Genomic DNA, 24,266 nt, shown 5'->3' with positions numbered 1-24,266 from the left:
GCCTCTCTACCTAGCCTTCAAAACTCTTCCTATACCACAGCCCCTTCCCAACCACACCCCTTCTCCCCAAGCCACACCCCTCAAAAATTCTGGTTTACACCCCCACTTGTGTGTTTTTGCCTGGATGGAATGGACTGTGCCCTTGAACTCTGATAATGTCTCTTGATTGTCTGGATGGAGGACAGAGAGACCACACTTCTTGTTTGGTGTAGCTCAGCTGTTGTGTACACAGGTACACCCATTGAACATTACATGTCAATAATTGTATGAGTGTACAGCTCAGCTATCTGTGTCCGTAGGTACACAGACTGTACACTCGTTGAACGCAATGTGTGAACGCCCCATGGGAATAGCAATGCAAGTGTACAGCTCAACTATTAGTGTATATAGACACACCGATTGTACACTCATTGAATGTAACATGTGAACACCTCTAGAATGTGCACAGGCTCAATGCATTGGATGGGCAGCATGTTCACAGCCACTGCCCCCAATCTCAACTCCCTTGCTTTGAGTGGCTCTAGAATGCACAGGGCCTTTAGCTTGTCTGTGTACAGGCACTGTATCCAAACTTAATTTGGTACCCTGCAAAATGCAGCATCCCCAACTGCCACTGTAGAGTCGCATTATGTGCTGGAGCTACAAGTGAGACCAGCAGGTGCAATATCTGTTCTCGCTCTGGGCAATGAGCCTACACAGTCTAAATATGGGGAAATAGTTCCAGAACTTACTTTCTATCCCAGCTAGAAATTTGTATCAAAAGGAATATATCATTATACTATCTGATGACTGGGAAGGAGGACTCTCCCAGACAGTCTGTTTATTGAGTGTCCGTCCTCATTTGTTTGCACAAGATTTGCATGGTAGTCACACAACGTTGCTCTCCATTGGGTGGTCGTTGCGATTGGTTTGTGTGGAGGTTATGAGTAAGCTGTTCATCATCAACATTATCCCATCCTTTTTCCAGGGCATTTGCCCATCGCTAACCTTAAGGCAAAAAAACTTGAATTTTGCCCAATCTAAATATGCTGGTATAAAATTGAATCTGGAAAAGTCTGGAGGCAGCTGGAGTCTGAGTTTGGGCAGAGAATGACCAATGGGTTTTAAGCGCCTTTTTAAAAGTATGTTACTAGCCAGTTAAACTACTGCCAACCACATCATTGGTTAGGGAAATCACAACTATAACAGGGCCAGAAGAGTAGAAAGCAGCTACTAGTAGCATGGTGGGGTGGTGATGCTTGCCTGAGCCTCCTATCACTGGGATCTCTGCAGCTAATCAGGAGAGAGATTGGATGGCACAGCAGCAACACACCAGCAGAGCTAATCTAGTGCTCCTGCCAGGGTGTCTACACCATGCTGAACTCACTAACACCTTGACCCTCTTCTGCCCAGTTAGTTGCTGTGATACTGCTGATGGGAGGTCAGGTAAGCACCCTCTGCCCCACTGACTACGTTGGGTAGCTGCTAGAGAGGCTTCTGAAAAGGGAGAGCTTTCCTTAGAATTGGTCTCTTAGGCTGCAGAGGTGGGGATGTGCTATCTTCACACTCGCAGGGGTGAGGCAGGAGAAATTTAGATGACTTTCATAGTCATCTAAGCACAGTTGAAGATCTTTTTTGCTTAAACTCCTCCTTGGTCGCTTGCCTTCAACAGTTTTCGCCACAATTTTCCCGTTACAGCTGCACTCCTCCTGTATTTCAGATGACCTGCAGCCAGGGGACATACTTTTTTGCAGTCAGAGACCTGTGGTGGGGGAGTAGTTGGCTTCGGATCATGTTGTAACGCAGACCTGTTTAATTCGCGATCCATGAATCTATTTGTGAACTGAAGCACAACTATCCTTTGAAGTTCGCTCTTTTCTTAATTTTGCAGTGAAATTCTCTGATCCCCAAATGCTTATATTAGGGGGAAGTGTGTACAAGAATGCATGTATTGGTGAACATAACATGCAAAAAAAATGCATCTTCTTGCACAAAAATGCATATAAAACTGTGAATATTAGGAGAAATTCAGATTAAGATGTTGGTGAACTTTCATGAGGACTTTCTTAAAAAATAACTTAATATTAGAAACTGAGAGAAACTGAAACTGACAGATTCAATGGGAAAGTGAAGTAGGCAGATTCTTCAAAAACGAGAAACCAACAATGACAGGTTCCTCCATCCCTATTAGAGACAGTAGCACAGTCACCAGCTTCTTCTTTTAAAACTTTTCCACCATCCATCCTTTTAAACAGTTTAGGCTGCCACTTTCCCAGGGCATCAGTGACCTGTTCCGAAAAAAGGTGTGTAGAATTTACTAAGTCCTCGAGGGAGAAAAACAATCTGCTGGTAAACAGCTTCCTCCAGCTGCTCCTCCAGCTGCTGCCCCGTGGGTACAGCTGAGGCTGGCAATGGTGGTTGCAGCAGTCGGCAATGGCGGCAGCTGGCAATGGCCACCTAAGGCAACCACCCATCCATGCATCATGAACACACCAGCCCTGCCAGATGCATTGTGGGACAGATGCCCCTGACTGATTCCATATTTCCCTGGTCCCTGTTGTAGACCCCTTCCTGCTCTACTGGACCTCCAGGCTCCTTAGGCACAGTGAGTGGGGCAGATGCCCCACTGTCTCAACTATTTCCTCCATCACCACGGCCACCACTTTGTCTTTCTCTTCTAACCTCTTCCAGCTGGTGCAGAGTGCCTGAATCGCTGCTGCTGGCACAATTAGCATCAGGGAAAGGGCTGCAGCTCGGTGGCAGCACACCTGCTTTGCCTGCAGAAGGTCCCTGGTTTGATCCAATTCTGCCAATGCAATTCTGGGCTGCATCAATAGGAGTACAGCATCTAGATCAAGGGAAGTAATAGTACCACTGTATTCTGCTCTGGTCAGACCTCACCTGGAGTACTGTGTCCAGTTCTGGGCACCACAGTTCAAGAAGGATACTGACAAGCTGGAACGTGTCCAGAGGAGGGCAACCAAAATGGTCAAAGGCCTGGAAACGATGCCTTACGAGGAACGGCTTAGGGAGCTGGGCATGTTTAGCCTGGAGAAGAGGAGGTTAAGGGGTGATATGATAGTCATGTTCAAATATATAAAAGGATGTCATATAGAAGAGGGTGATAGGTTGTTTTCTGCTGCTCCAGAGAAGCGATGGATTCAAGCTACAAGAAAGAAGATTCCACCTAAACATTAGGAAGAACTTCCTGACAGTAAGAGCTGTTCGACAGTGGAATTTGCTGCCAAGGAGTGTGGTGGAGTCTCCTTCTTTGGAGGTCTTTAAGCGGAGGCTTGACAGCCATATGTCAGGAATGCTTTGATGGTGTTTCCTGCTTGGCAGGGGGTTGGACTGGATGGCCCTTGTGGTCTCTTCCAACTCTATGATTTTATGATCCCTGGTACTTCCAGGTACAGCTCTGAAACCCTGGAGAGTCACTGTGTAGACAATACACTGGACTAGATGAGCCAGTGGTCTGACTCAGTATAAGCCCCTTCCTATGTTCTTCTAGGAGTAGAGGTGCAGCTCAGAGCTAGTGCATCTGCCTTGCTTGCAGAAGGCACCGGGTTCAATCCCCAGCATCTCCAGCTAGGGCTGGGAGGGTCACCTGCCCGAAATCCTGGAGAGCCCCTGCCTGATGGCACTGAACTAAATGGGCCAATGGTCTGGCTTGGTGTAAGGTAGCTTGCTATGTTGCACTGCGTCATGGCTTTGTGGTATTTAAGGCCTTCTGGCAAGGAGAAGGTACACACTTGCACTGCATTGAGACTATGTAGTCTTTAATGCCACTAGGTGGGCAGCAGCAACTCCTGTGCTCAGCATCGGCTGGTTCTGGGAGGTGCTGGGAAGGGGGAAGGAGATCTTAGCGGACTCAGCAGCTTGCCTGCTTCTGGGGAGGAGAGCAGGGGGCAGCCATGGCTGACAGTGAGCCTTGAATAAGAAATGGCAGCCCTCCCGGCAGAAGCTGCTCTGTTTGTTCTCCAATATGGGGATGATTAGTTCTGGTGACGCATCAGCGGCAAGTTGCCCGCCCTGAGCAAAAGCCGGAGCTCTATGGCCAGAGCGGCCCCCTGCGTGTGAAAAGGGCCAGCTGTGCGGCCTGATGTTCAGCTGTCCTTACACTTTTATTAGGATTTTGTCCAGCAAGCCAGCTTTGGAGGGCAGCAAACAGATGGCCGGGGAGATAATGTGTCCCCATCACTTTGATAAATATGGCCCAACTCAGTGACTGATTAAAAGATTAATTTGTTAGAGAGTTTGGGGATGTGAGGGGGGGGAGGAGGAGGAGATGGAGAAACAGAAGGAGAAGGAGAAGGAGAGAGAGAAGAAGGAACAAGATCTTGGCCTGGTACTTTTCCAACCTCCACATGTGGCAGAATTTGATAACGGAAAGGTAGGAGAGAAATCCCCATTATCCCCTCTCTCCCCAGAAGGGAGCATGCTTAGCCAAGTTCTCCTCCTCCTCCTCCTCCTCCTCCTCCTCCTCCTCCTCCTCCTCCTCCTCCTCCTCCTCCTCCTCATTTCAAATAAACAAGGAAATTCAAGGATGCAATATGATGCCATTATATATAGTGTATTTTTACAATAGCACAAAAAATGTTGTATGGATGAATATTATCATGGATTCCAATGATGATGATGATGATGTAAATGCATAGGATTGCAGCCAATGTTAGTTTTACTCAGAGTAGGTTCATTGAAATGAATGAACATAACTTAGGTCTATTAAACTCAATGGGTTTTTTGTGTAGCAATCAGGGATGGGGGAGAAATTCGATCCAGTTCACATTCAAAGGGCAATCTACCTAATTCTCACCTTTTGAAACATAAGTGAACTGAAACATAGCCATCCTTCAAAAATTCTCATTTTTTCTGAATTTTGCAACAGAGTCTTCCAGCCAAGTTGTGCACCTAGGGTATTAGAATCTAAAAGAATATACAAATATTAGGGGAAATTGTTTTGCAGAAAATGTGTACATTAGGAAAAATTGCATAAAAAGATGAGTACAGTATATTAAGATAAATTCACAATAAATGCAAATAAATTTCATGAGGGGACACACACACACACACACACACACACACACACACACACACACACACTGCCACGTGAAAAATGAGAAACAGAGATACACCAAAATTGACATATTCACCCATCCCTAATAGCAAGTGACTAATCCACTCTATTGTTGTTGTGGTGGTGTTATGACTTCCTTAATCTTAGTTGCACAAGGAGTACTTTTCTTACTCTGTGGTGAAAAAGAAATACACTCTGTGCATGCTCAGCATCGACTGCTCCTATCACATCACTTCTCATTTCCTGCAAGGGCTCTGAAAACAAGGTCCAGGGTCTTAGGCCTAGTTGAAATTAAGCCATGTTTAAAATGGATCTAAAATGGACAGCGAGTAAGACTGAAGCTTGCCAGGAACCAAAGCCTTTCTCACAGGAAAGTACTTTCCCCCATTCTCAGATGGGAAATGCACTCTGCACATGTTTACAGATACCTTTGTCCTGCTTAATTATGTCAGGTCTTCCTAATTAAGCCAAGGGGGCATGATTACTACATGTCTTCTAATGCTAATATTTGGAGAGGGGTGGAATGTAGGTGCACTTCTTTAAGCCAAGTCTGTGCTAAAGTGGCTGTTTTTTTGTTTGTTTTTTGCCTTGTGCTTTTGGAAAGACAAATACTGTATATCATATTGTGAGGGACAGGGGATATCGCGAAGTCCCTCCCCTCCTAAGTTCAAGCCAATCCCCGAGCACAGGGGGAAGCAGAGAGAGTTCCGATTCCAGTGGGGAAGCAGGAAGTCGTGTCCGAGGCTCAGGCAAGGTAGAGGAGCCAGGGTCCCAGGTGGGACAGGAAGGGGCGAATAAGGGCGGGAGACCCATCCCCCCAACTCCGGAATTACGCAGAAAGAGGAGGGGAAAGAGGATGGGTCTGCCAAAGCTTTTGTGTTGGAGAAAGACGCGCCAAAAGCCATTAGGAGGTTCTGAAACCGACTGACAACATCACTCCGTGTAAATAGCAATGACTTGAGCACTGTAAATACGCAGCACCAATAAAAGAATAAAATGCAGAGCTGCGTAGCGTCGTTACTCTGAAGTAGTCCACTCCGGCCACTGTGACAGCAACCTCCTAATCCTTTTTGGGCTACTTTGGAGTTGCCGGGATGAGCGTGTCAGAGGCGGAGAAATGGCGGCAGATCGCGGAGCAAGCCCAGCAAGAACTGCAACAGCTGTCGCTGCAGGCGCAGGGGGAATTGAAGGCAGCTAAAGAGGAGACTAAGAAGGTCCAGGACGACCGGCTACAACTTGCGGAACAGGTGAGAGCGCTTCAGGAAAAAGAGCAGCAATTAAGGGCGGTGGCGGTAGACCTCCAAAACAAGCTGGATGCAGAGAAAAACAAGGCGGGAGGGGCACCCCAAGTCCAAGTGCTGCCAGGAAGGAGAGCCGGGACCCTAGTAAGCAAGTTCAATGGAGACCCGAGGGAATTTCAGGGCTTTGAGACTGAGATTGTGTATGCTCTTGAGCTGCACCACGATGAATTCCCTGATGATGAGCACAGGGTAGCGTTTATTGTGGAGCACCTTACCGGGGCAGCCAGGGAGTGGCTAAGACCGTTAATTGCAACAAGGAATCCTTGCATGAAGAATGTCAAACTATTTCTAGAAGGTTTGAAAACGATGTATTCGTCCGATAGTCATATGGATCAGACTAAGGAGGAACTTCATAATTTACGCCAAGGAAATATGACAGTTCGCGCGTATTGGGCGAAATTCACCATGCTGGTGCACAGATTGGGGTGGGAACTTGAGTCCCCCCCAATGCAAGCGGCGTTCTACTTGGGGTTGCATGAGGAGGTGAAGGATGAGCTCTCGAGAGGTCCAAAGCCCAGTAATATGGATCAGCTGAGCAAAGCGGCTCTGGCGGTGGGGGTGAGACAGGAATCCCGGTGGAGCGACAAGCAAGCAACGCGCGCAAAGCGGGCTTGGTTCCCACGGTCGCAGGAGAAGCCACTCCCCCAACAACCCTTTCAAGCCACGCCTGGGGCCAGTCAGGACCAGGAACCCATGCAGATTGATAGCGCGCGCGCGCGGGCTTTTCAAACCCCAGCGGCGCCAAGACGCAAGGAGGGAAGGGGTGGGAATTGCTTTCTCTGCAACTCCCCCCAGCATCTCGTCAGAGACTGCCCACATCGCAGGGAGTGGCAAGGAAAGGCGGGAACGGTTGTGCCCTCCCCCACTGACGCAGCACCACAGCAGGGAAACGGGAAAGCCTGGCTGCAGGAGACAAGGGGCGGCAGCCAGGCACAGTCAGCAGACAACAGCCCCAGCCCACCCACCCGCACAGAGAGGAGCAGAGCCAGCCCACCCCTCCCAGAGCAGGAGTGGTTCTAGAAGTGACGCTCACGCTTCCAAATGGCTATCCCCTGACAGTCCTCGCCCTAATTGACAGTGGGGCGTCAGCGAACTTCTTCTCGAGAAACTTTGCAGAAGAGCACCAGATCCAGCTTCTGCAGCTGGATTTTCCTCTGCACGTGGCAACCATTGACGGCAGAGAGCTGCTGGGAGGGGCCATCACGCATCAACCCCCCCATGAGAATGACGGTTGGAAGGCACTCAGAGACACTGGCATTCAACGTCACCACCATCTCAGACCCCCCCATCGTTTTGGGCATGAGCTGGCTGGCGCGCCATGACCCCTCCATAAGTTGGCACCAGAGATGCATCACTTTTGGATCGGACTTTTGCCTGGAACATTGCATGCAGCACCAACCAGGGGAGGGGCCTCCGATAGCCACGGTGGCCACCATGCACGTCAAAGGGGGTGAAGCGATACCCAAGCCGTACTGGGACCTGCAGGAGGTCTTCAGCGAAGCGGAGTCCGACCACCTACCCCCACACAGGCCTTTTGACTGCCAGATCAACCTGGTGCCAGGGGCAACTATACCCCCAGCCAAGCTGTACGCCATGTCAGACCAGGAACTGGAAGATCTGCGCGCTTTCATCGACAAGAACCTCAAGCGGGGGTTCATCAGAGAAAGCAAGGCAGCAGGGGGCAGCCCGGTCTTCTGGGTGGACAAGAAAGACACGCAACAGCGCCGTCTTGTGGTGGATTTTAGACGCCTGAATTCAGTAACAGAGCCAGTGGCTTTCCCCATGCCCAGAGTGGATGATCTCCTGACAGCGGCACGCAGGGGCAAGATTTTCACCAAGCTAGACCTGAGGGGGGCGTACAACTTGATCAGGATCCGGGAAGGCGATGAATGGAAAACCACGATGTTCACGCCTCTGGGCTCTTTTGAATATCTAGTGATGCCCTTCGGGTTGCAAGGGGGCTCAGCATGCTTCCAGGCCTTCATGCACCACGTCCTGGGGTCCCTCCTCTTCAGGAAATGCTTGGTCTTCCTGGATGACATCCTTATTTACTCCAACGACCCAGTGCAGCACGTGAAAGATGTCAGGGAGGTGTTGCAGCGCCTGAAGGAGAACCACCTGTATGTGAAGCTGGAGAAGTGCAAGTTTCACACCAAGGAGGTGGACTTCCTGGGCTACAAGCTGTCAGACAAGGGGCTGGCGATGGACAAGGACAAGGTGCAGGCCATCCTGGACTGGCACAGCCCCAGGACTCGCAAAGATGCCCAACGCCTACTAGGCTTCGCCAACTTCTACAGGAAGTTCATCAAGAACTTCTCTCGCGTTACGGCTCCCATCACTGACTGCCTGAGAGGCAAGCAGAAGTTCAGGTGGACACCAGAGGCGCAAGCAGCATTCGAAAGCCTCAAGAGGGTGTTCGCCTCAGACCAGAACCTGTTCCACGTGGTTCAGGACGCGCCCCTACGCGTGGAGACAGATGCTTCTGATAAAGCTGTGGGCGCCATTTTGTTGCAACTGGACGCCAACCGAGAGTGGAGACCCTGTGCCTTCTTCTCCAGGAAATTGACTCAGCCAGAGCGAAACTACACAGTGTTTGATCGGGAACTTCTGGCGATCCACGCTGCGTTCCAGCACTGGAGACACTTCCTGGTGGGCGCCAAGCACCCCATCCAGGTGCGCACAGACCACAAGAACCTGGAGTTCTGGAGAACTGCCAGGGTGCTCAACCAGCGGCAGATACGGTGGGCAGAGTTCTTCTCGAACTTCAACTTCTCCATACACTACATCCCGGGAGAGCAGAATGTCAGGGCGGATGCCCTCTCCCGCAAGCCAGAATACATGGAGGAGGAGGCGCCACCGGCACCCAGGCACATTTTCCCCCCGTCAGCATGGTCCTGCGGAGCAGCAGTGGTGAGCGAGGCAGAACTCACAGCACTGACGGCAGCGGATGAATTTGCCAACCGCATCTGCAGAGAACTGAGAAGGGGGGGGGAGCAGGCAAAAGACTTTGCAGAACGCAGGGGGCTGCTTTTCTACAAGGGTGCACTGTACCTGCCCACCACCCAGCTTAGACGTACGGTCCTCAAGCAGATGCACGACAACCCAACGGCGGGTCATTTTGGGAGGGACAAAACCACTCACCTAGTCATGAGACACTTCTGGTGGCCAGGGGTGCGGGAAGATGTTCGAGACTATGTACGGGGCTGTGACACCTGCCAGCGGGCAAAGGTGGTCAGAGCAGCGCCACCGGGATTGCTGGAGCCCTTAGCCACGCCACACAGGCCGTGGGAAGTGGTGTCCATGGACTTCATCACAGATCTGCCTTCTTCCAGGGGCAAGACCGCAGTGTTGGTGGTGGTGGACCTCATGTCCAAAATGTGCCACTTTATACCGTGTGCCAGGGCGGTCTCGGCAGAAGAGACAGCCAAACTGTTTGTGGATCACGTATTCAGACTGCATGGATTACCCTTAAGGGTTATTTCGGATCGTGGCCGCCAATTTGTTTCCAGGTTCTGGCGGCGGCTCATGAACCTCCTGCAGGTGGAGGTCAGCTTGTCGACGGCTAGACACCCGCAGACCAATGGACAGGCGGAGAGGGTCAACGCCATTCTGCAGCAGTACCTGAGATGCTACGTCAGCCAGAGGCAAACGGACTGGGTGGATCGCCTGCCACTGGCAGAATTTGCCTACAACAATGCGGTGCACGTCTCCACAGGGGTGTCGCCCTTTAAGGCCAATTACGGGCGTGACCTCAGATCTTTCCCTGAGAGGGAGGGGGAGGAGGAGGAGGAGGGCCCACAGGCTGAGGATTGGGCAGAGGAACTGGAGACGGTGCACCAGCAGCTCAGAGAACACTTGGAGAGAGCCAAGGAAGCGTACAAGAGGGGGGCAGATCGCCACAGGCGACCGGGGGAGGTCATTAGGGTGGGGGACAAAGTTTGGTTGTCCTCGGAGGGCCTTCCCATCAGAGGGCGATGCAAAAAGCTGGCGCCCAGAAGGTTGGGCCCCTTCACGGTCACGCAACAGGTCAACCCGGTGGCATACAGGCTGGCACTGCCAGAGGACATGAGGGTGCACCCAGTGTTTCATAGATCGCTGCTGTCACCGTACAGGGAAAGCAGCAGGCTCCGAGACAGCGAACAAACCCCTGAGGGAGGGGGGGAGAGGGAAGGCAGGGAGCAACTCAATGAGGCCACAGCCATCCTGGATTCAAGGTGGGGGGTGGGGGGCCTGGAGTACCTCATGGCATGGGAGGATGCTCCACCGTCCCAGAATGAATGGGTCCCAGCCACTCAGATACAGGAGGAATTCCTGGTAGAAGAATTTCACGCCCTTTTTCCCCATAGACCCAAGCCCTGGCACATGGAAAGGGAGGGGGAGGGGGAGGAAGCACGGGAGAGCAGTTCACCATGGCGCTGGGAAGCGGAGTTTGAGGAACCAGAGGATGAGGTATGGGTGTCACCGAGATCCACCCAGTCAGAGGAAGGAGCAGATTGGCAGAACATTTTTACCCCCACCAGCTCTGACGCCACAGACTTTTTGGGATTCCCGTCCTCCCAGGCGGAAGGGGGGGGCTTGCAGGACTGGGGGGAGGTGTTCACACCAACGGGCTCGGAAAGCACTGAGTTCTTAGGCTTCCAGTCGTCACCGACACCTGGGGGGGACCTGGGGAGGGGTGAAGGAGAGCTTGGGAGGGGGGTGGATGTGAGGGACAGGGGATATCGCGAAGTCCCTCCCCTCCTAAGTTCAAGCCAATCCCCGAGCACAGGGGGAAGCAGAGAGAGTTCCGATTCCAGTGGGGAAGCAGGAAGTCGTGTCCGAGGCTCAGGCAAGGTAGAGGAGCCAGGGTCCCAGGTGGGACAGGAAGGGGCGAATAAGGGCGGGAGACCCATCCCCCCAACTCCGGAATTACGCAGAAAGAGGAGGGGAAAGAGGATGGGTCTGCCAAAGCTTTTGTGTTGGAGAAAGACGCGCCAAAAGCCATTAGGAGGTTCTGAAACCGACTGACAACATCACTCCGTGTAAATAGCAATGACTTGAGCACTGTAAATACGCAGCACCAATAAAAGAATAAAATGCAGAGCTGCGTAGCGTCGTTACTCTGAAGTAGTCCACTCCGGCCACTGTGACACATATGCTCCAACATTCCAGGGCATTTCAGCGATTTCCGCCTAGACACTGTTTCCGACTGCCATATGTCCGGGAAATTCAGGACGTATGGCAACCCTGTTGTTGTTGTTGTTGTTGTTGTTGTTGTTGTTGTTGTTGTTGTTGTTGTTGTTGTTGTTGTCCCACCCACCTGAGTGGGTTGCCACAGCCACCCTAGGGGGCTTCCAACATATATAAAAACATAATAAAGCTTTAAACATTAAAAAAAACTTCCCTATACAAAGCTGCCTTCAGGTGTCTTCTAAAGGCTGTACAATTGCTTATCTCCTTGGTTCATACTCCATACCCTTCGATGAAATGAGGGACATCCTACCATACCCGCCAACACTTCTCCGATGAAAATAGGGACATCCTTAGGAAAAGCAGGACATTCTAGATTCAAATCAGAAACTGGGACTGCTTCTGTAAACCTGGGACTGTCCCTGGAGAATAGGGACACTTGGAGGGGCAGGTGCATCTCTCTCACTTTGCATTACCAGCTTAAAAATTTGTAATTGAACTACCTCAAATTTTGGGGAGAAGGGACAGCTAAGAACACAGTCAGTGAAGTAGTCATTTTTCAAATGTATTTCTTATTGTTACTTATTAAAAATATAAACAGGCTGCTACTTACTCAGGTTTCATGGCGTGTAACGTAACAGTGAAATGCTACTTTCACAATGGCTGTTTTGAAATCACATTTTTGTTCGTATCAGGGAGAAATTGCATGGAAACCTATTCTTTCTTTTCAAGAGCGTGTTAAAACTGTCCATTTTTATTTTCGAGCCCTGATCCAAAACACGCTTCCATTCCCAATCTGGATCTCAGAGCCGTGTGCCAATTTTCTTCTGAAAATAACCTCACCTGACAGCTATTTGCCCCCGAAGGTGATGCTTGTTGCAAGCTGAATCTCCAGAAGCAAATAGGGGAAACAACACCCCTCCGTATGCAGCCTCAAGTGGTGCTGTCCATCCCCACCACAGGATGCGGCCACCTCGTTCTGCCGCAGCAGACCAAGCCAGACCACAAGTTAGGCATAGAGGGCTTTGAAGTGGTACATGGATGCAATAAGTAGTGTCTTCCACCCCCGCCCCAAAAGGAATGCTTCGTGTATCTTTTTTGCTTCGGAGCTTCCATGAAATCAGCTTTGCAAAATTGTCACAAAACGGCATGGCTCGGTCTGCCAGCTTCTAGTGGGATGAGGATAAAGCAAATAATGAGATTTTAAGGGCCTGTCAAAATTGGAAGCTCCTCTCTCATGAGGGAGGGAGGGAGTTTGGAAGAGCTGCTGCTGGGGCAGCACTGGGCATGGCTGAGATTGCTTCTCGACGCAGTCCAGCTCCACAGCCAAGCAAACACATGGCCCCGGGGGCTGGGGTTTTATTTTTTATCCCCAAAACAAGGGCACAAATGTGCTTGCAGAAGACATAGATGTGATCAAGTTTGCCATGACCACATTCCAAGGGTGCTCCCCGCCCCCCAGGAAGGTTTGGCTGGTGCCTTCATTATACACCCCTAGGAGCCACGTGAAAATGTTCCTCTTCTTTGGCTGATTGACATTTGATGACCTTTTAAATGTGTTGTGGGAGGAGGGGTTATTGGTTTGTTCTTATTTTTATTATGTATTCTGTCTTTCTATTGTAATTTTTATGTTGCGAACTGCCCTGAGATCTACAGGTATAGGGTGGTATACAAATTTAAACAACAACAACAACTTCCATTACCTTATGTGGTAATATCCAGTGGTGATTTTTCCATTCCTTTGTTGAAGCAGTGATATTATTATTATTATTATTATTATTATTATTATTATTATTATTAAAAACAATAATTTCATGTCTCTACTGCTTAGCACACAGGGCAAACCAATTTAGGGAGCAGAGGGCAGACGGGCTTAGGAAATACAAGGCAGGTTAGCTTAAGGAGTGAAGGGCAAGTCAAATTAAGGAATGCAGGGCAGATTGGGAAGTACAGGGTGAGTTACTTTAGAGCAGGCACCCCCAAACTCGGCCCTCCAGGTGTTTGGGGACTACAATTACCATCATCCCTGACCACTGGTCCTCTTAGCTAGGGATGATGGGAGCTGTAGTCCCAAAACATCTGGAGGGCTGAGTCTGGGGGTGCCTGCTTTAGAGAGTGCAGGGCAAGCCAATTTAGCTTAGGGTTAGTTTAGGGAGGGCAGTGTGGGCCACAGAGCACATACATCTCTGCCTTCCAACACCAGTGCTGCTTGAGGCATATGCCTTACTCTGTATAAAGGTAGGGATGGCCCTACACACTCCCGGCAAGCTTCCCTCCACCATCCTGCAGTCCAGAGTCATGAGCCCATATGACCTTGAAGGCAAATCCACTTTTGTCATACCCAGACACATGCAAATCCCACCCTCACCTCAATCCCCACAAAGGACATGAATTGTGCCATGGCTTCTCCACTTACTTCCTTCCCACCCACTATAGTCCCTCAGCCAGTTTCCTAAGCTCTGCTAGCGAGGTCAGCCCTGGGACAGTCTAGACAGTCTAGAGACGGGCGTAATGGACCACCTGCTTCTGTTAATAAGTTTATAACCGGTAAAACCCTACAGACTGGGGAGTATTGGGGGGGGGAGTTGTGGAGGGACTTAGAAATGTCGGAAGACGGATAATCACGTTAACCCTTAATATGCCTGACTTACTGGTGGAGTGCAAGGGAAATGATTTCAGCGAGGACTCCAGCTCTCCCCCTCCCTTAATATTATAGAATCAGATGAGATGTGGAGTTATTATAGACTCATTCTCCTGAATGGAAAGGATTTATGAAGGGCAGGCTTGCATCATGTTCAGTGATTCAATTCTCACGTTATTATTATGTGAGAATAACCATGAATAACCAAGCTAGAGAGTTCCAGAAAAACGTCTACTTCTGCTTCATTGACTATGCAAAAGCCTTTGACTGTGTCGACCACAGCAAACTATGGCAAGTTCTTAAAGAAATGGGAGTGCCTGATCACCTCATCTGTCTCCTGAGAAATCTCTATGTGGGACAAGAAGCTACAGTTAGAACTGGATATGGAACAACTGAATGGTTCAAAATTGGGAAAGGAGTACAACAAGGTTGTATATTGTCTCCCTGCTTATTTAACTTATATGCAGAATTCATCATGCGAAAGGCTGGACTAGATGAATCCCAAGCCGGAATTAAGATTGCCGGAAGAAATCTCAACAACCTCAGATATGCAGATGACACAACCTTGATGGCAGAAAGCGAGGAGGAATTAAAGAACCTTTTAATGAGGGTGAAAGAGGAGAGCGCAAAATATGGTCTGAAGCTCAACATCAAAAAAACCAAGATCATGGCCACTGGTCCCATCACCTCCTGGCAAATAGAAGGGGAAGAAATGGAGGCAGTGAGAGATTTCACCTTCTTGGGCTCCTTGATCACTGCAGATGGTGACAGCAGTCACGAAATTAAAAGACGCCTGCTTCTTGGGAGAAAAGCAATGACAAACCTAGACAGCATCTTAAAAAGCAGAGACATCACCTTGCCGACAAAGGTCCGTATAGTTAAAGCTATGGTTTTCCCAGTAGTGATGTATGGAAGTGAGAGCTGGACCATAAAGAAGGCTGATCGCCGAAGAATTGATGCTTTTGAATTATGGTGCTGGAGGAGACTCTTGAGAGTCCCATGGACTGCAAGAAGATCAAACCTATCCATTCTTAAGGAAATCAGCCCTGAGTGCTCCCTGGAAGGACAGATCGTGAAGCTGAGGCTCCAATACTTTGGCCACCTCATCCTTGGAAAAGACCCTGATGTTGGGAAAGATTGAGGGCACTAGGAGAAGGGGACGTCAGAGGACAAGATGGTTGGACAGTGTTCTCGAAGCTACGAACATGAGTTTGACCAAACTGCAGGAGGCAGTGCAAGACAGGAGTTCCTGGCGTGCTATGGTCCATGGGGTCACGAAGAGTCGGACACGACTAAACGACTAAACAACAACAACAACCATGATTTGGCAAGTGCCATTTGGCACTTACGGTGGTTCAGAACCCAAACCTTTGCCTGTTGAAAATACTTCAGTTCTTCTGGTGACTTGCCAGTGTCTCTTCAGCTGGGATAAAGCAATGGCTGCTCCTTTCAGATCTGTTCCCCTAAGAAAGAAAGAAAGAAAGAAAGAAAGAAAGAAAGAAAGAAAGAAAGAAAGAAAGAAAGAAAGAAGGAAGGAAGGAAGGAAGGAAGGAAGGAAGGAAGGAAGGAAGGAAGGAAGGAAGGAAGGAAGGAAGGAAGGAAGGAAGCCATGCTGAGCTCTTACATGAGAGAAGGTGTTCATCTGTTGGGATTTTTTGGGGTGGAACTATAAATAAGGGCTTTTGTCAATGTCCGTCATAAAATGTGGTATCCAGAACTGGACATGCTACTCCAGATGCAATCTGGCTAGTGCAAAATAGAGTGGGGCTGTTACATTGGATTTGCATTCAGTTTAGCTGGATCCCTACTCACATCTGGTGATTTGTGCTGAAGTAGATGTCGGAATGTACAGTTCTCTCCCATTTAGATACACAGTTTTATCTCAGAGCTGTTGTAACCTGTTTAACCATTCACCATATTTTGTAGAAGGGAAAAGAAATTCTCCATTTTCCAGCCTGTCCTTTTGTTTTGTTTTCAGTGACGTCAGCCAGTAGCGTAGTCAAATGTAATTAGCCCCATAGCACATTTGATCACACCCCATTTTCTTCAGGTTACCCAATTGTCTGCAGTCACCAGTGTGACTCCTCTAGGAAGCATTAGCCTAATCCAGAATTGCATTCATTTCCTCCTGGTGATGTCACCACATAGTCAAACCTGATTGGTTTCATGGTGACATCATCAAATCCATTGAATGGTTTCTTGATGGAACCATTTTCTTTGGAACCATTTTCCTGGTCCTTTCCCTTTGTCCATTGTGGGTTGCCTCTGATATTGCTGAGATAAAGTTCCTACTCTGAGATGCCTGCTGTGCTTTGTGAAAGATTGGAGGGCCACATTCTTAAGAGGGGTGACATTGAAGGACTTCAAAGACATTGGTGGGTGGAGGAGATGCCCTTTTACTGTATGTCCAGGAGAACTGCATATGAAAAATGTGCATGATAGGGAAAAAATTGCAGTAAATTTTGGGTGCTTTTTTGCAATGAAATAACAACAACAACAACAACCATCATCATCATCATTCTTTATTCGACCGTCAGTCAGAAAAGATACAATTCTCAGTACAAAGTTAAAACATCTAAGACAGGCATCCCCAAACTTCGGCCCTCCAGATGTTTTGGACTACAATTCCCATCTTCCCCGCCCACTGGTCCTGTTAGCTAGGGATCATGGGAGTTGTAGGCCAAAACATCTGGAGGGCCGCAGTTTGGGGATGCCTGATCTAAGACAGGCATCCCCAAACTTCGGCCCTCCAGATGTTTTGGACTACAATTCCCATCATCCCTGAGCACTGGTCCTGTTAGCTAGGGATCATGGGAGTTGTAGGCCAAAACATCTGGAGGGCCACAGTTTGGGGATGCCTGATCAAGACATCTAAAAACTAAAATAAAACATGGGCAGCCCTAATAAAGGCTATACAGATAAACCTAATAATAATAATAATAATAATAATAATAATAATAATAATAATAATAATAATAATGGAGAAACTGAAATTAACAAGGGAAAAACGAGACACTGATATTGACAGATTCCTCCACCTCTTCCTTCGGTTGAGCCCTGCATGGGTAACTGATCTTCAGAGGGCTCAGCCTATTGCAACAGCTACTTCCTCAAGGGATTCTTTGCTCCTTTTGCCCACAAAGCTGCTTCCTGCTATCTACTGCTGTCTGCGCTAAGCACACCTCTGTGGTGCATGGCCTTTCTCCCCCGTTGCTATGGCTACAGCCATTTTGCATCATCCAGCTCTCTAATCATCCTATTCCAGCACACAGTGGACCCTTGATCAGATTAGGTGGCCGACTCAGCAGAGGGGGAAACAGGATGAGATGACGTAGCTGTTTGGCAGCTGAGGATTTAACTCTCTGTGGGAGACGGAGATGGAGGAATGGCAGCAGTAGGGGGAAATGGAGGCCTTCCATGGATGGTGCCCAGAAGGTTGCCTAGAAGGAAAGGATTGGAGGGGGGGAGGGGGGAAAAAATATTCATTTCACATTTAACAGCTAGTCTGCATCATTTCCCCAGATAGTGTGCAAACCAAAAAAAGTTATCTTTTGAAACCGGAACTTCTCTGAATTTTTCAATGCAAATAATTTGCACAAATACATTATGTTAGAGGAAATTGTTTTACAAAAATGTGTCGATTAGGTCAAACTGAATACAAAAATTTCACCATTGGGATAAATTTACACTAAAATGCTGATGAATTTCCATGATGAGTTCCCTCCCCCAATTGATGCAGAAATGTGGAGAACTGACTTCAAGACTGGGGAAGGGGTGTGTGAAACACTAAGAGAAACAGAAACTGACAAATTCCTTGATCCTACCAGAAGGGAACGTGACTTCTAAAGAGTCATTTTTTGTCAAGACTGCTGCAGCATAGGAAAGAGCTAAACACCTGTTGTCTACCTGCTGCTTCCCTGATTATGACTATGCTATATATATAATATAGATAGATATAGGCTTCTAAGTGGTTTATAAGATCAATTGTAAAATCCATGCATAATTAAAACGCACAATAGACCATTCAATCAAAGCATTAAAACAGTCATAATCTTAAAAATACAAGAAATTATGCCAGTTTTAAAGCATAGCAATTAAAACAGTGAAAAATAATAAGAACAATAAGAACAGAAGGTCACGTTTGGGGGAATGCTTGCCTAAACAGGTGTGCAAGAGCTGGTGGAATGCCAATGCAGATGGGATTTCTCATATTTCAGGAGGGAAGGGATTCCACAACACTGTTGCCACCAGGTAAAAAGCCTGCCTCCACGTTACCACAAGCTTATAGTGATCAGTCTCCCCCTCTCTGGAAAAAACACTGCTACGTCTTATTCTTTTTTTAAGTGCATATAAGAGGCATTGAGCACCACATCTAGGGCTCTGAACCAATTGCTGTTGGAGCTCATTTGCAAACAGACATTTATTTGCTATCTCACAGCTTTTGTTTTATGCAGCCAAAAGTCACTGTCTCGTCCCAAATCCTCTAATGCACCAGTGACCTTGTAGACCTCAATATTCAGAATAATGATCAGAGAAAAATAAATAGGCCACCATCCTGCCCCTTATATAGCTGCATTAGGGCATGGCTCAGGTTTTTTACGTTGTCAGCAGATCTTTTGAAACACAAGACCAAATTAGGCCTGGCTGGGCATTGTGAAAAACAAACAAATCTGAAATGCAGCCAGGAGAGGCTGTCTATTTGATAGGAGCAGCGATAGGTGGTATTTTGGGGTGGTGAGGGGGTGGGTTATGTAATCCTTTTCGTGTGGGCCATTTCCCAGTCAAAATTGCCTTTCCCCCAGCCATTTTTCTATCCGGATGTGGGGAAAATGCACAGGAACAATGCAAGATTTTGATCAGAAAAACATGTTGATTAATGGGTCACTCATCATCCACGTCACCTCTAGTTCACTAAACTTTTTTTGTCATTTGTGGGCTAGTTTCTCAGTTGGAAGTTGGTTTGAGCAGAGGTGACTAACCATTTCAACCTGATGGCTGCATTCACTTTTTGCCAACTCCCTGGAGGCTGAACACCAGTGGTGGGTGTGCCCAACCCACACTCTCACATGCTCACACACAGGACTCTGGTATTTACATAGCCAGGTGTATTCAGCTTGTAGTAGCAATAGAGGAAGAGAAGAATGGCTCTTCCCCAAAAACGTCTGCTTATATACATTATTTACACAATGGGCCTTGCGTGATTGGCTACTTCAGGGCTGCACCTGTGGGCCAATCAGGTTGCGGATTGACTTCTGCCAGCAGCCTGATTGGCTGCTCCTGCAGGCTAATCAGGTTGCTGATTCACTTCCACCTGGAGCTGGATTGGGTGGCTCCTGCGGACCAATCAGACTGCTGCATTCTGGATCCTATTGTTCTAGGATTCAGCTCAGTACATAACACCCCTCCCCACTTCCTGCAGATCAGCTGGGGAGGATGGATGGGGGAATGGATTCTTGCATCTCTCTGCTCATCAAAGGGAGAGTGGTCATTTGCATCTCCAGTGTTACATACAAAATCTAAACTGTGGTTAATCTTAGCTATGGTTTGTTGAAAAAAGCCAGCTTCCTAAACCATGACTTGTTAAAGTGTTCTATTGACGCTCAGGTGATACAGAAAAGCACTTCAAAATCACAGCATGGCAAATGTTTGTGTAAGGCACATTGTGTGGAAATGGTGATGTTGAAGCCTAATCAGTATGCACAACAGTTGGGTTGCTTTTTAATGTTCGGTCTTGGGTTACACCCACTCCATACATTCTGTGAGACTACCTTAACAGACATGGCTTCCTGCACAGACTCCTGAGAGCTCTGGTTTGTTAAGAGTACTGAGAGCTGTTGTTGTTTAGTCATGTCCAACTCTTTGAGACCCCATGGACCAGAGCACGCCAGGCACTCCTGTCTTCCACTGCCTCTGCCTCCCGCAGTTTGGTCAAACTCATGTTGGTAGCTTTGAGAACACTGTCCAACCATCCTCTGTCGCCCCCTTCTCCTTGTGCCCTCAAGCTTTCCCAACATCAGGGTCTTTTCCAGGGAGTCTTCTTTTCTCATGAGGTGGCCAAAGTATTGGAGCCTCAGCTTCAGGATCTGTCCTTCCAGTAAGCACTCAGGGCTGATTTCCTTCAGAATATATAGGTTTGATCTTCTTGCAGTCCACGGGACTCTCAAGAGTCTCCTCCAGCACCATAATTCAAAAACATCAATTCTTCAGCGATTAACCTTCTTTATGGTCCAGCTCTCACTTCCATACATCACTACTGGGAAAACCATAGCTTTAACTATGCGGACCTTTGTCGGCAAGGTGATGAGAGATGAGAGATGAGAGCTGTTAGGAGACTCCTATTCCCCCTCACAGATCTACAGTTCCCAGAGTTCTCTGGGAAGAAGTGGGATTGACTGTTAGACCACTCTTTGAATTATAGTTCTGTGGAGGGGGGATAGGAGTCCATACCATCCAACCTTTGGAGACCCTTAAACCGGGATGTGCGTCTTCCGGGATGCTCTCCCAGGCAAGAGTCTGCGGTGTCATGGCACCCAGAATGGCCGCCATGATCTCACGCAAAGAAACAGGGTATCCCTTTTTCCCAGGGCACTTGGCAAGTATGGGAGTCTTCTAATAACTTTCAGAGAAATGGCTGAGATGAAATCCCCCCCCCCCAATACTTTGTTTGCAGGCTGTAGAAAGGGCAAGCTGTTTCAGAGATACTTTGGTGGGGTTGAGTGAAAGACACATGTAGGTATGTATGTGTTTGCATGCATGAAAATCTTAAAGCCGCATAATAAGGGGAGCAATCTCAAGCCACTCATGCTGTCTTCTAAGGATCTCCATCCCCGTTCTTCCCCATATTTCATTCTTCTTCTCAACACAATGTTCCATGGCCATTGGATTTTTATCAGTCCTCATTAACATGGGGGGTTGTGTGTGGTTTTTTTGCTTCCTCCTTTATTTTCCCTGCTAAAAGTAAAATATATACTGCTGAAAATCTTGGGGCTCACCACCCCCCAGCAACAATGTAATAATCCACACTCTGCTATTAGCACATATTGGGATAGCTCAGTCTGGAGAGCATGAGACTCTTAAGCCCAGGTTTGTGGGTTCGAGCTCCACACTGGGCAAAAGATTCCTGCATTGCAAGGTGTTCAAACAGGTGACTCCTGAGGTCCCTTCCATCTGTACAATTCTATGATATATACTATTAGTATATATATAGGATATGTAATATATATGGTAGTTTTGGGCTATCCCTTCCCTTTAGGGCTCCCTCCATTTGTTTGTGCGTCTCCAAACCTTGGGTTCCACCCCTTGGTCTGCTGATACCTCCCTGCAGTGTGTGTGAAATCTGGGCAAACTTCCAGGGGCCACCTGCCAGGGGTGGGAGGGGCCAGAGATAAAAGTGGGCAGAACAACAAATGCAATTTTTACCTTTGCACAGTAGGCACAGTGGACACACACACACACACACACACACCTCTGTCCTCCATCCAGGCGAGAGATAAGCATCACCAGAATTCAAGGACAAATCCCTGCCAGGCAAAAGAATTCAGGGGTCAAAGGAGGGCCAGTGAGAGTCATGGCTTAGGGAGAGGGTGTGTGTGCCAGATAGGGTTCTGGGGCCAGATAGAGATGTTTTGAGGGTCATATTTGGCTCCCAAGTCTGAGGTTCCCCATCACAGTTATATAGGGCAGCGAAAGGAACGGGGTGACGTTAAAGAGAAATTCAGCAACAAGTTATTACAATGAGGGGCTTTCCATGGATCTCAACATACCCCAGGCAACGTCAAGGTTACCTGACTTCATCTGAGCTGTGTCCTTCCCTTGCTGCCTGTTCCAAACCAGGGCACCTGGCAAACAATAAAAACACATCAGAATAATTACTCTGCTGCTCTAATTATGCGTGAGCAACGATGATTTAAGAGCAAGGGGAGGGAACGTCCAGAGGATTTATTTCAGTCTAATTGAATTGTTTTGCCCCCTCTCTTCTGCCGAATCCCTCTGCGATAGGCCGAGGCTGCATCCGTAAAAGCCTTGCGTAAGCTTTAATCTTAAGAGAGCGATGGTTTCCCAGTGATCTGTGTTAATGTTTGGGGTGGACCTGACGTGCCATGGGGATGGTCACATGAGCTGCTCCCCATCTCCGCCACTTTTTGCCGGATCTCGGCCAAAGCAGAACGCTTACGGGCCAGGCAGCGGACTGGACATCTCCGGCACGCAAGATGCCAGCCATTTCGGTCCTCTACAAGGGAGCTGTCATTATTAGCAGGTAACGGCTCAGAAACAGGGCTTGAAGGGGGGGGAGGTCAGGCAAGCGCTGGCACATCATTGGGTCATGTAGAGAACTTTAGGGACACACATAAGAACGCAGGCTCCCCTCAAAGGGCAAGAGCTGTGGCTCCATTGCAGAGCATCTGCTTTGCATGCAGAAGGTCCCAAGTTCAATCAGTCTGCCTCAGTGCAGGGCTTCCTCCATCAGCTTTGCCGAAAGCCTGGCTCCACCAGGCACTTCCTACCCCTGAACTGTGCCAGCTGGTCATTATAAGAACACCTGTTTAAGAATTGATTCTTTTTCTCCTCCTCTTCCCTCCCTGTCCTTTGCCCCTTGTGCGGTGTGGTTGGTGGGTTATTGTTGTTTTTTTAGCTTGTAACCCTACAGGCAGAGGCTGCCTTGTTTTAATTGACTGTATATAAGCCACTGCGGGAGCTTTCCTAACTCAAGAGCAGGGTACAAATGCTCTAAATAAACACAGAACGTCAAATTTATTCTCCATCTCTAGGACTCTGTTTAGCGCTAGGGCTGATGGGAGTTGTAGTCCAAAACATTTGGGGGCCATGAGGGTGGTCTAGGCTGTCCTAGAAGGACCATAGGCCTGAGGCAGTATAACAGTTCTTCTCTTTAGAATCAGGGTGCCCCTGGTGTCTACAAACATTTTCCTTTTCATCCTGGTTTCTGCTTTCAGGACACTAATGGGACCATACGGAATGGATCGGACAGTCCATTGCATTGACTTCTATGACTGCGCCAATGGCCTGGGTGAGTGTGTCTTTTTCTGGTGTCAGTAGTACTGTGGAGGGATGAAAAAAAGGGGACTAAGAAGTCTGGAGCTTTGAAGGGTGCTTTCCCGGTTTTACTTTGCTTTCCAGAAGTCCCTAATGCCAAGATTCACTCTATCTGCTGCAGGCAGTCTATTGCTAATTGTCTGTCTGTGGGGAAACATTAGGAAGGCTATCTTAAATTAACATTTTGTTTAAGTTGACGCCTATGATTGTTTGACACCCTTTTTGTACAGCAGGACTGAGACAGTTCAGGCCTGGAGGCTGAATGTGGTCCTCACAACTCTGCCTTAATCACAGCCACTCCCCAAACCACACCCTGTCACTGGCCCTGCTCCCCGCCCTCTTTCAGTGCATTCGCAATGATGCCTCTTGCTTGCCTGGATGGAAAATAGAGACTTGTGGGTGTGCAGAAATCTCTGGGTTGTATGTGGCTGGCATGTAGCTTACTGAAGTTGCACCCATCACCCTGGCCACGTTTGCCTCTGGCCCTGCCCACCAGGAGCATGTGGTACCCAAGGGGATGTGACCCTTCGGCTGGAAACTGTCCCCCATCCCTGTTACACAGCATTGTAAAACATCAGACAAGACATCCTTGCTTGTTGCATCATGACTATCCATTACCAGTAGCAGAGGAAGTGGGTGCAGTGGGTGCGATCTGCTCCAGGTGTCATCACTGAGGGGGTGACAAAAATATGAGTTTTTTGGTTTTTGTTTGTTAATGGGCTCACGAAATTTTTTAGTTCGGTCAAGAAATGTAACGAAACACGGCTGGTACTGGGGGCCACGCCGCGGGGGCTGGCACTTACCGTGGGGCCAGGCCCGGCTCTAGGGGTAGTCTCGGTGGCGCAGGGCGCCAGGGCGCCAGGCTGGCAGGAGGGCGCTGCGCGGCAAAGCCGTGTGGAAGCCGTGCTGCACGTTGCGTCCGCCCACCAGGGCGGGGGTGCCAGAGCAATCTCCGCGCCACGGCACCAGGGCGCCCGACCGGCTTGAGACAGCCCTGCGTGGGGCCTGCAGCGTGCCTGAGCCATGCGTCCCTATTGGGAGTGATGTG

General features: G+C 48.6%; 1 protein-coding gene across 1 annotated transcript in view; it reads left to right on the top strand.

The window, feature by feature from the left end:
• Positions 1–24,266, top strand: part of LOC118092967 (syntaxin-binding protein 4-like) — a 69,203-nt gene that overhangs the window by 4,195 nt on the left and 40,742 nt on the right. Inside the window, exon 2 of the mRNA XM_060282778.2 lies at positions 23,119–23,192. Coding sequence (XP_060138761.2) covers positions 23,119–23,192 — 74 coding nt within the window. The remainder of the gene's footprint in view (positions 1–23,118; positions 23,193–24,266) is intronic.

The sequence above is a fragment of the Zootoca vivipara genome, chromosome 13 (genome assembly GCF_965207765.1).
Source record: "Zootoca vivipara chromosome 13, rZooViv2.hap1.1, whole genome shotgun sequence".
NCBI lineage: Eukaryota > Metazoa > Chordata > Lepidosauria > Squamata > Lacertidae > Zootoca > Zootoca vivipara.
Note: the sequence above shows the minus strand (reverse complement) of the source record. Positions and strands in the feature narration are given on the sequence as shown.